This window comes from Panthera onca, chromosome B4 (assembly GCF_046562875.1).
Source record: "Panthera onca isolate mPanOnc1 chromosome B4, mPanOnc1 haplotype 2, whole genome shotgun sequence".
Lineage (NCBI taxonomy): Eukaryota > Metazoa > Chordata > Mammalia > Carnivora > Felidae > Panthera > Panthera onca.
The window spans coordinates 6,414,622-6,426,725 of NC_138345.1; the positions used below are offsets into that span (position 1 = coordinate 6,414,622).

A 12,104-nucleotide genomic window follows, 5' to 3' on the forward strand; every position below is an offset into this window, starting at 1 on the left:
TGAATGGAAATCATTTCCGTCTCGTAGGATGACTCAACCCTACTTACCCTACTTGCCAAAGAGATCCTCAAATAAACACGACCACATGCAAGACAGAGAAGTAAAGAAACTTGCCAGGGAGCTTCCAATGTGGAAGTTATCGTCCCTGTCCCGAAGGGCACACGAGTCTCAGGAGGGTCGAACGAAGAGGGTCACTGAGCTGTTCCCTCATTAACTACAGGGCACGTTCTCACGCTCAGATTCCCTAAAATAGCACGGGTTTCTGAGCTACTCAACAACTGTGCGAAGGGGATGAATTCATCTACGATAGACATTTGTATTTCTGGACTTAACGTTTAGATGCAAACCTGATTTTCGAGGTCAAAGGAGTGCTTCCAAAAGCAGCAGAAGGTGAATTTTATAGCCTATTCCTTCCTGAACTGTGACCTTCATCTTCCAATATTCTGCTGGTTCAAACGTCTCTTGGTATTAATGCTTTAATATATACACTTCTGTAACAGTGTTTACATTAATATATTGATATGGCTGTCTTTACCATACCTTAGAATTCTTTGATCATGTTCTCCATTCAAAACAAATATTTCTAAGCTACAATGTGTCAGCTACTATGCCTTCCAGGAAGTTACAGCCCTGTCTTCCTCGTACTTTGAAATCTAACCCACTAAGGCATCTATTAAATATGAACTGGTGGAAAAGTGGATTATTTATCACCCAGAGACGTTTTCCTGACCCTGAAACTTTTCCAACCCTCCTCTGAACGATGGACACCAATTCCTTATTTCTCTTTATCAATCTTATGCAATATCTAGATATATCTGGCTGGACTCGGAATAATCTTTTTAAAAAATAACGTACTATTTTTCAAGAGCAGGGACCCACGAGCTTTTATAAAAAGCAATCCATTAAAAACATTAGGCGATTCTCCTTACTCTGGAGTCTCCAAACCTGCCAATGCAAAAGCTTAGTGGCTCACTTCAGTAGTCTGACCATTTCCTAGGAAAGCCTCTTGTGAACAACACAAGGTCAGATTCAACCCCGGACCTCACTGCAGCTGCATCAGTCGATATGGAGTCCGCTCATTCATTCTTCCCCAGAACTTACATCTGAAAAACCATCGGGAAGCCTCGATCTCTATCTGCCTAAATAAATTATGGTATATCGTATGATGGGATATTCTGCCATTTGTAAGAAAAGATCGAGAAACCACTTCATACACTTACACGTAGAGACGTGTCCGTGTTTTGTTGAATAAAAGAAAAGCAGAGGGCAGAACACAACGTGTGTGTATAGTAGGTTATCATCTGTTTAAAAGGGGGAAATAACATATATTTATACGTGCATACGACAGACCTGGAAGGAAGTACAAAACGCTAACAGTGGCTGTTTTGCTGGGAAAGGAGCTTAGACACTGAGGAATGGGGCAGGAGGGGGAGAGAAACTTTTACGCATTTTGGCCCTTGCGAATGAATCGCCTAATTCACAATCGCAACCTCACTTTCACCACAATAACAACGCAACACAGAACGCTCTGAGAAGAAAGGAGCCACGTGCCTGAAGAGTACTGCCACAGAGGCCAGAGTCACGAAGGACAAGTGGCCTTCACAGAAAATAGAACCAGACCGCGATGAGTCATCTCGCTGCTAAGCAGGGAAAGACGTTCCACGCTCACAAAGCAAACGTGAGGCGGATGAACTTCTCAGAGCCACTTTGGAGCCTGCGAAGACTTCCGCGATTCGCTACACCCCGCGACCGTGACGTCGGATCCGTGGACGGCCGCCCCTTCCACGAAGTCCCACTGTCCTTCCTACCGCACGGGCTTCAGGAAGAACGAGCCCCACACCTCAGTTCAAAGGCAGGAAGGGAAGAAAGGCGCGAGGTGTTTTTTTTAATTTTTTTTCAACGTTTTTTTATTTATTTTTGGGACAGAGAGAGACAGAGCGTGAACGGGGGAGGCTCAGAGAGAGAGGGAGACACAGAATCGGAAACAGGCTCCAAGCCATCAGCCCAGAGCCCGACGCGGGGCTCGAACTCACGGACCGCGAGATCATGACCTGGCTGAAGTCGGACGCTTAACCGACTGCGCCACCCAGGCGCCCCAAGGCGCGAGGTGTTTAAGGAAGGAAGTCAACCTTGCTCAGAACCCTCAGGAAGAGAGGCCGCAGCAAATCGTGACAGGCTCACGCGTGCGATGGAAAGACGGGGCGTCAGAGGGAAGAAAGCTGCTTGGCGATGTGGGAGCCGGCAAGACCGGGGGCCGGAAACCCCGTGTGCCGGCCGCCAGCCTCCTCTGGTCTGCGGGAGCCCCTCTACGAAGCCAGACTGCCACGGCCCCCCGCCAGCTGTGGAGCCAAATTCCTACAGGCAATGCTGTGGATGGCAAGACCGGGACAGGAAGCAGGCCACCTGGAGGAAAGTGACAGAAAGGGGATCCGGGGTGTGTGTGTGTGTGGAGAGGGACACTCACGGGTCCGCAAACGCTCGCCGCACTGCCCGCAGGCCCGACACTTGGCAGGTGTGCGATCTTCACCAACAACCCGAAGCGACGGGGACTGGGTCCGTCCCCGTTTTCCAGATGGGTAAACCGAGGCACAGGAAAAGGCCAGAGAGGAGAATCTGACCGTAAACAATCGAACGCTGGGGGCCTTAGGAGAAAGCATTTCGGGTGGGCGCTTTTCTTCCTTTGTCCCGTGTTTGTTTCTGGGCTTGGGTTTGGTTTAGTTTGGTCGGTTTAGCGCCTGTCCCATTCCTATTTGGGCCCCCATATCCCTCCTGCACGGTCCCCACGATGAGGTGGCCCCTGCCGTCCCCCACAGAAGGGGAAGGAGGCCTGCCCCCTCCCCACGGGCAGACAACGACGGGCTGGGGCCTCTGAAACAGGAAGGTGGCCCGACAGCAGTCCCGTCCATGCTCACGGCAGCTCAAAAGCCCAAGTTAGGTGTGGGTCCTGTAAGCAAAGCCCCTGGAGAGGCGATCCGCCAGCCGCCCGCCAAAAGCCTTCCCCCCAGCTACACATTTCGCCCAAGACTTTGCCTGAAACAGGCAGTTCTGTCGCCGGCCACCAAGGCCCTGTCTCATCGAGCATCAGCTTTAGGGACAGAACAGACCGGGGAGGATGCAAAGCCTGTGCCCGCAGACCGTACCCACTGTCCGACCGGCCTCTTTAACTTTCGGGAAACCCTGCTCCAAACCCCTGATCTGCCGACACAGCTTCTCCCAAAATTGTCTCAAGCAGGCCGTCCCTCCTTTTCAAGATTTTAAAACCACCCACGCTGGCTTGAAATATAATTACTCTCACATTTGCATTTTCCCTTGTTTGGTTTTTGCAAGCCTCGGCGAAATGCTTATTAACCACCTGACTCTTCCACAAATTACAGGAAGGCTTAAGGGGCACGTTCCTGCACCTGCTCTCCTATATATGAGAGGTGGCCTCGACGGGAGCTCCTTTAGACCACGCCACACCTTGCCCGTTAGATCTCAGCGTCCTTCACAAACCCTAGCACCCAGAACAATCATCTGGGGAGGGTGCCTTTATTTACTTTTTTAAATGTTTATTTACGTTTGAGAGAAAGAGAAAGTGAGAGAGCGCAAGGAGGAGAGAGAAAGAGGGAGACGGGAACAGAAGTGGGCTCTGTGCTGATGGCAGAGAGCCCCATGTGGGGCTTGAACCCACAAACCGTGAGCTCGCGACCTGAGCTGAAGTCAGACGCTTAACCAACTGAGCCACCCAGGCGCCCCTGGGGAAGGGGATTTTAAAATGCAGATTCCTGGACCCTGCTTGGGATTCAGATGCACTAGGTCTGTGGTGGCCCCGGGAATCTGCATTTTAAACTTCTTTTTAATGTTATTTTATTTATTTCTTAAAGGAGACACACAGAGCGAGCTGGGGAGGGGCAGAGAGACAGAGAGAGAGAGACAGAGAGACAGAGAGGGAGGGAGAATCCCAAGCAGGCTGTCAGCACAGAGCCCGATGCGGGGCTCGAACCCACAAACTGTGAGATCATGACCTGAGCCGAAATCACGGACTGAGCCACCCGGGCGCCCCAGGGATCTGCACTTTAACAGACTCCTCCCGTAGATTGGGAGATGGAGGGAATTTACTGGAACTGAACCGAGCATAGGGAAACACTGACCAAAGAGCTCTTGAATGTTGGTTTTATCCCACTGGCTCAAAATTCAGTCGGCAAGATAGAAGTTGTTAAGGGACCGCTGTATCTTAGATCACTTTCTCGTTCGGAAACACGGGTTTTACTGATTCCTCCTTACATACGCAGCGAGCATTTAGCGAGCCAAGTGCACACGAACTCTTGTGCGGACACTGTGCTCTGTGACAGGCAGAGACAGTACGGCCCTGTGTCACAGAGCGCCAGCGACAGCGTTAAGGTGTGCACAGACACGGGAGTTCTCTGTTCTGATGGACCTCAGGCTCTGTGCAGGGAGGCGGGGCCGAAGTGAGAAGGGGCCGCCTGTCTTCCCGCTCACAGGCCACCCCTCTTCCTGAGCCGTCACCGTCAGGTGCAAACACGACGAGGAGCACTTCACTCCGCCAATCTCCACAACCATCCTACGAGGTACAGACCCCCATTCTACACATTTTATGCAGCTGCACCAATAAGAAAGGGGGTTTTAAACTCAGGAAGCACCCGAGGTCACACATCTAGGAGGCGGATGTGCCGTGGGGAGGCGTGCAGACGCACAGGGTATCAGGAGGAAGGCGATGGCTGTTACGGTGCAAAGCCAAGTCTCAGGGCCCCACGAAGGCAGCAGGGCCCAGGGAACGACGGCAGGAGTAGGGGACGAAGATCCGGACCAAGGAGTGGCAGTGAGCCGCGAAGATGGAGACTCACGGGGACATGGGGCACTGAGGGGACTCCTTGGGCACGGGGGTGGGCACACAGATGTGAGTTACCCTACGCCTGCTGGCTTGGATGGTTTTCTAGTTTCTAACGTGGGTCAGAGGGGAAACTCGAGGAGAAGAGCCAACGGGAGGGGGGACGACAGTGACGCCCGACTGGGGAACACGAGCATCCACACGGGGGACGCTGTGCAGGCGGGTAAACAGGGCACCAGGGGAAAAGACTGTGATGAGCTCTGACCTTTACGCGTGAAGGTAGATGAACCAGGCAACGCCTAGAATGCTCATCTAAGGAGGAGTCCGTGGGGAAGAGAAACCTGCCTGGCCTGGGGTTCTGGAAAAGATGCAGGGGAAGGAAGGGTCAACGTAGGTCAAATACTGCAAACAGGAAAAGGGACAGAAACAACCTAGAGATGGAGAATCCTAAGTGACTGCAGGGAACTTCTGTAAACAAACAAAGAAACAAAAAACACAACCAATCAAAGCAGGAGACAGAGAGCATATCTCAACCTTCTGATCAAGAAAAGAGATAAAACTGAGCGTGAGGACAACTGGAGGCAGGAAAGGTGATTACGAGTAACAGGAAAGGGCATGATACCTGCCACAGGAGGGGGGGAAATGCACCCGGTCTCCCCACAGATGCTGGGGTGCTGGCCCAAATGCGAGCAGAGTAAACTAGACATGTCTTGTAGTGCTGCTTTCTTATTTTATCTTTTTAGGTGTTTATTTATTTATTTTGGGTTGAGAGAGCACAAGCAGGGGAGGGGCAGAGAGAGAGAGAGAGAGGGAGACAGAGAATCCAAAGCAGGCTCTAGGCTCCGAACTGTCAGCACAGAGCCTGACGTGGGGCTCGAACTCACGAACCGCGAGATTGTGACCTGAGCAGAAGTCGGACACGGCGCTACTTTGCTTAAAAGCGATGAACTGTTGACCAGCTACCTCCACGAAAAGAATACGCTTTCACCATTTCATTAGGTGATCTAAGATCTTGCATGTTCTATTTGCCACACAGCCAGGTTTTCTTTGGTGATGAGGTAGAGAAAGGGAATGCCGGTTACCGCTAACCGGACCTGCGCACCACTTCCCGCCTTCCTGTCTTCAGGGGATACAGAGCTGGGAAACAAACTCCCAGGCTCCCCTGCACGATGATCCTGAGGACAGAGCATGCTCCACCAATGGTTTTCTACTCATGGGAGGTGCGGAGGGCAGCGTGAGGCCGGGGCGGTCCTCCTGCCAGCAAGCAAAGGCCACGAAGGCTGCAGCAGCCGGCTCCACACTTCTGTTTCTGCTCATGAACTTCAACGGTCCCTGGAGACACTGCAGGGGTGCCACTGTGTCCTCACACGCTTTGCAGCTAAGCCAGTGGCGGGCCAGCGATTGAGGCTTCCTGCCCTTGGGACTCCAAAGTGCTCCTGAAATGAAGAGTCCCCCAGTGGCCTCCTGACTGCAGCTCCTGTCTGCAGCTCTCTCAGTGATCGTAGAGGCACCTTGTTTCCAGGCACAATCCCGTCTTGCTTGAAACACTGACTCTCAGGGGCGCCTGGGTGGCTCAGTCGGTTAAGCCTCTGACTTTGACTCAGGTCATGATCTCACCGTTCGTGGGTTCAAGCCCCACATCGGGCTCTGTGCTGACAGCTCAGAGCCTGGAGCCTGCTTCTGATTCTGTGTCTCCCTCTCTCTCTCTCTGCCCCTCCCCCACTTGCACTTTCTCTCTCTCTCTCTCTCTTTCTAAGAATATATAAACACTTTAAAAATTAAAAAAAAATAAAAGAAAAAAAGAAACACTGACTCTGTTTCTTGACTGACATCAGGGCACACAGACTGTCCCTCCAGTGTCTAAGCTCCCGAGTCCAGAAACCTTATTTCCCCTTGGTAATAAGTGACGCGTTTAGCCTGCCACTGAGCTACTTAACAGGGTGGATTGCGCTTTACTGCCCCACACTTCTAGAAAATCTGAGTTCTGGGCCTTGACAGGCCCGAGAGGCTCACTTTTTACTGGAGCGGAGCATCTAGAACCGTGCTGTCCCAGAGAGTCTCCTGCAAGGACGCAGACTTCTAGATCCGTGCTGTCCAAATCAGCAGCCGCCAGCCTCCCGTGACCACTGAGCACTTGACTGCAGGTAGTGCTCCCGAGGGGCTGAAATTATAACTTGCTTTCACTGAAAACAAAGCAGCCACCTGTGTCTAGAAGCCACGCGGGGGACAACACAGAACCAACATCTATTCGCAGCTCCTGAGACGGTCTCCTGCGGGAATTCTCATCTGGGATCCATGAATTCCAAGGAGGTCCATCCGAGAGCTGTTCTGAGAGGGTCCATGGATCGTCTGAAATGGCACCCAAAATCGTGTATGTGTGCAAGTGTATCTTCCAGAGTGGCAACAGCTTTCAGGAGAATCTCAAAGGGGTCTGTCCCATCCCAAATGTAAAAATCTGCTCTGGGATGGGGACCATCCTGGGGAGGTCAGCACATTCTCAGTTCCAGTAATGTGACTTGATTCAAGATAGAGTGAATTTTCCAGGACTCTGGTATAGGAACAACCTAAACCCTCCATTAAATACTTCTTCACTCCCCCCTGGTCTGAGCCCTCACCCCTATGCCGCATGGAATCAATTTTGCCATGAGGGGCTCGAGTGGGAAACTCCATTACCCTTGCTTAGTATGTTATCCCATTCATTCATTCATTCATTCATTCATCAGATTTGAAAGTGAGCAAAGTAAGAAGGCAAGGAAGGCAAGAAGCAAGCCAATTCAGCCTCTGGGCCGCATGCAGATGAGGAGAGGACAGCCTAGGAGCCTTTGAGAGGCTGGGACTGAGGAGAGGCGCCTGGTTCCAAGTCTAGGAATCAGTCAGGCCTCGAATCCCCTTGTCGATTCCACACAGTCAGGTAGACGCCTCCGCCGGGCAGGCGACTGGAGGTTCACGTGCTAGAAAACGTGCACCAGAGCGTTCTGACTTAGAGTCAGAAGCACCAGGTCAGGGAAACGACCAGGCCAGGAAATGGCGTTATGTGAGAGTCCGTGCACTGAGCGTGAAAGGTCTGCCCCTTCCTGCTGTCTCCCCCAACGACCCAGGTGACCCGACTCAGGACACTGGCCGTAGCGGGTGTCAGAGTGAGGACCCCGCAAGCCTGGCCCGGTCAGGGACATGCCCTGTGCCAACTCTGAAGGGTGCATGACACTTAGAGCCAGTGGCGGAAAGGAAACCAGCAGAGGCAGGCCTACGTCGCTCACCGCAGCCAAGAAGCCAAGAGAAGATCAGACAAATCAGGGAGTGTCACTGCACGGTTCCAAAGTGCATGCATTTGTCAAGAGGGGAGAAGGAGACCTCACATCCGTCCCTGAACCGTCAGAGCGTCTTACGTTTAACTCCCTCCGCTGAAATCCTACACGAGGCTCAGACTTCAAGAGTCCGCCGGCTATTCCTGAGGGCGCTCGTCTGCGGAAATCGGGGACCACGGGCGCGCAGCCCTGCGTGTTCGGTGCTTGCTGATGGGGGATGTGAAGCTCGCGGTGACAGGATGGGAGTCCTGAACGCCAGGAAGCTACTGCCCGAAGCTATACCCGGCGAAGACTTCACAGACTGACACTCACACAGTACGTTCTCCAGGACTGAGTGTGGAAAAATTTAATTTTCTCTAGGTTTCGTTTCAGAGGGCAGCAAAAAATAAAGATTAGGAGATGTCGGTAATACCCAAGCTCCCTGTTCTTAAGATTTTCATACGTCTCCGCAGACCTGAAGACTCTAGGTCGTCTTCGTGTTTCTGTCCTTGTGTGTTTGTTTTTATGACAGATCAGAACCGAAAGCAGCGGGCACCAACTCCCCCAAAGCACAACGAAACACCAGCCGAGAGAGTCCCCCTGCCTGTTTTTCATGTGCAACAGCGCTCCCCAGGTCAAAACCGGGTTTCAGTGTCTCCTTCCAGAGCTCTCTTCAAAAATTTCTGTAGTGGAGGCAACAAAAAGGGCCACATAACTTTGCAGAAATGAAGCCTGCTGGTGGCCATACCTTTTATGGCATCAAAGGAATGTTAGCGCAAAGGCTAAAAGTCATGTATTCAGGAACATGGAGCTTCCCACATCTCTTCTAAACCGGAGGACAGGATTAATAACGAAGGGGTAAGAGAAGCCAAGGAAGGCATTGCAAAGCTGTAAGCCCTCTCAGGGAGCTAAAGCATCATGAGGACGGGTGAAGGCCCTCCTCGTCCCCGAGGACAAGCATCTGGAACGCAAGTAGAAGGACCTGGTGTGGGGCGGGGACAGACGCGTGAATGCAGGGCCGTGACGCTAAGACATCACCACGGACAGCAACCTCTACTATACGGGTAATGCTTATAACTATCGATCTGACCGCCTCGAGCAGAGTACTGACACTGCAACGTCCTCTCTAAATCAAAGAAACCCCATCATCCTTGCACTCACCATCCACGGTTCTGGAGAGCTCCCAATTCTTTCAAATGTGCACCCAAAGCAATACTACCTTCGTCTCCCATATCTCATCCATGGCCCCCCCCCCCTTCAACATCAGCTCTTTTATAGACACTTAAAGAACCGACCTCCAGAGACGTCACGTATTAAGTAGAAAATGATCATTTTAATTACCTAAAAGTGGTCGATTAGCCATGTGCTGAAAATACTTCAAATCAACTGAATGCATAAAAATAACTAACGAATTGTTATGAAGTATTTGATCTGTTTCAAGTGTCAAGTAAGCGGTCTATAACCAGAATCACCATCATCATAAAAATAACTTAACGGCCACAAAGTGACCATAGCGAATCTCTAACATGCGCTCCCAGGACAAAGGAAAGAGAACAGTATATACATAAAACTGAGGAATAACAAGAAATAAATGCCATTAAGTTCACTGGCACTTTAAAAGGTAATATTCAGTGGGGGCCCAAAACAAACCGCCCCCCAAAAAACCCAAAATACAATCAAGAGCCAAGAGACAAAATGGGATTTTACTTTATTCGATCCAACAAACACAGGATTTTGATCAAGAATTCCACGTGGATAATATGCAACAAACTGTTCATAAAAAAATTTTTTTTAATGAGTAAGGGCTGGGAAAAAACGGACGATCTACTTATTTTCTGCTCTGCTTCCTAACGCTAACTGATCTCGCTGCTACAGGATAAAAAAGCACTCTGGAGAATAACAGCTGACATGAGCTGCCTCACATTTCTTTGCTATAAAAATGGAAATTTATATCCCAGTGAAAAACAATATTAAGGAGAAAAGCCTGTCAGAAATGTTAACTCTACCCTGTTGCCGCTCACCCCTGTTTTTAAGAACTGGGAATCTGTAGGGTTGGGTGAATTAAGCGACGAAGATGACAAGGAGAAGGAAACTGACCCCAGGCATATCGTAACGTTCCTCCAACTATAAAAATCAGGACACGCTTTGCCTGCGTGTCTGTGTTAGGTAATTAACAGCTGTAGAGCACTCTGGAACTACAAACCGCTAAATAAATAATGACTGCCAAAGAATTTTAACGACGATGTGCTAAATAATGATGAAACACGGGCTTTGAACTTTACCGCGTCTGCTTTCGAATGAATCACGCAAGCAAGGTCCCGATCTCGCAACATGGCTTAGCCCAGTATGAGGTGGCAAGTCTGATGGAGCGATGGGAAGTCACGGAAGGGATCCTGTGTTTCCAACAGCAGGTGACTCAACTTCACACGCAGTGACGGAAGTAAGGTCGCGTTCTCTTCCCGCGGCTGCAGAAAGCGCCCCGTACCGCCTGTGTCTGCCTGCACTGTGGCTGATTCCTACTAGAGGCCATTTTACTCGAAGAGCCACCAAGCAATCAACCTTTTGAGATTTTCTTTTAGTTCAAGTTGATTTTGAAATCCTAAACCACGGTAACATTTTAAACTGTTTTCCTGGGAATTGAGGACACAGGCGACGCTCACCTACCGTCACTGTTCTCTCCCCTTTTCACTCCCTTGGACTCTACTATTTAGGAGATCGTCAGCCTCACAACTTTTGGTGCTTTTTAGATGTGCTCTTCCTAAAGAGATAGGAGGAAGATACGAGCACCACTTCCGTGGCCTTCCAAACTTTCCATTCCGGTGGCGGTAGGGGATGCCATGACAGTTAAAATATGGGCCGAGACAGCTACCACGATTTTCTCATTCGCGACTAGTCTTGTTTTTCCATATACGTTTAAAATAATTAATGTCACAAGACTGAGATACAAATAAACCCAAAGAATTCAGATCACGGAAAAATGGGAAAAACCTTACAGATCAGACTGATCTGAATTCTTCCTCACTGGAAACAAAACATACAAAATGTAGTCTTTCCAAATCTAAAATCTGATCAAGGTTCCGCTTATAAAGTAGAATGTTCTGTGAATTATCTGCACAATTATAAACAAACTACAGCTATAAACAACAGTTTAAACATCATTAAACACGTAAGGCTAAATCTTGTGTATTACATACTTAGGGAGAAAGTCATCTCTAGTTACTATTTCGAGGTACAACTAAAGATCCATGGAAGAAACCAACGTACAGAGTGTTATTCACAGTAAATTGCAAATATATAATTTTATCCTCATAATATCCAAGACCTCAAATACCAGTGTTAGTGGCTCATATTAATTTAATTGTGACACTAGCGTTTATAATCACAGATGCAAAAAGGCCACTGTGTTCCAAACATAATTATCACACCAGTGTCTCCTTTCATGAAATCATGAGTCAAGACGAGAGACTCTGAACAAATTTGTGTTCGATGAGTTTGACTCATTTAAGAACACTGAATAATTTCAGATCTGTTTAAGGAAAAGGAAGGCAAAAGGCGTTGTTTCTGAGAAGTACCACGCGCACCCTGCCGCTTCCAGACGCGCCCTAAGTTCCCCAGAACGACCGCCAACGGTGCGTACCTTCCAGGTGAAGCCACATCAGCCGCCCCTTCACGCTGACCACAGAGGCCACGCAGAGCTCTCCCGGGTTCCTGGGGTTGACGGCTTCCAGTTTCATGTTCGTTGTGAAACCCCGACTGAATGACGTCTGAAAGAGAAAAGAGCGGACACTGAGCCAGAGGGCACCACAGCAGGGGATCGCGCAGCAACAGAGCGGCCCGCCGGGGACATGAGCACACAGGCACGCACGCACGCACGCACACGCACGCGATGCACGCGGATCTCCTCCGTAAGACAAAGGTTTCTCCTGCCATTCGCGAGAAAAGAACCATGCCCTGTTTGTTTTCATCCCAGAGCTAGAACTCCGCGGGCAAAC

General features: G+C 50.0%; 1 protein-coding gene across 6 annotated transcripts in view; it reads right to left on the reverse strand.

The window, feature by feature from the left end:
- Positions 1-12,104, reverse strand: part of SFMBT2 (Scm like with four mbt domains 2) — a 220,159-nt gene that overhangs the window by 49,430 nt on the left and 158,625 nt on the right. For all 6 annotated transcript variants that reach the window (XM_081796040.1, XM_078450465.2, XM_081796039.1 and 3 more), the window contains one exon: positions 11,750-11,876. In XM_081796040.1, the coding sequence (XP_081652166.1) occupies positions 11,750-11,876 (127 nt within the window). The remainder of the gene's footprint in view (positions 1-11,749; positions 11,877-12,104) is intronic.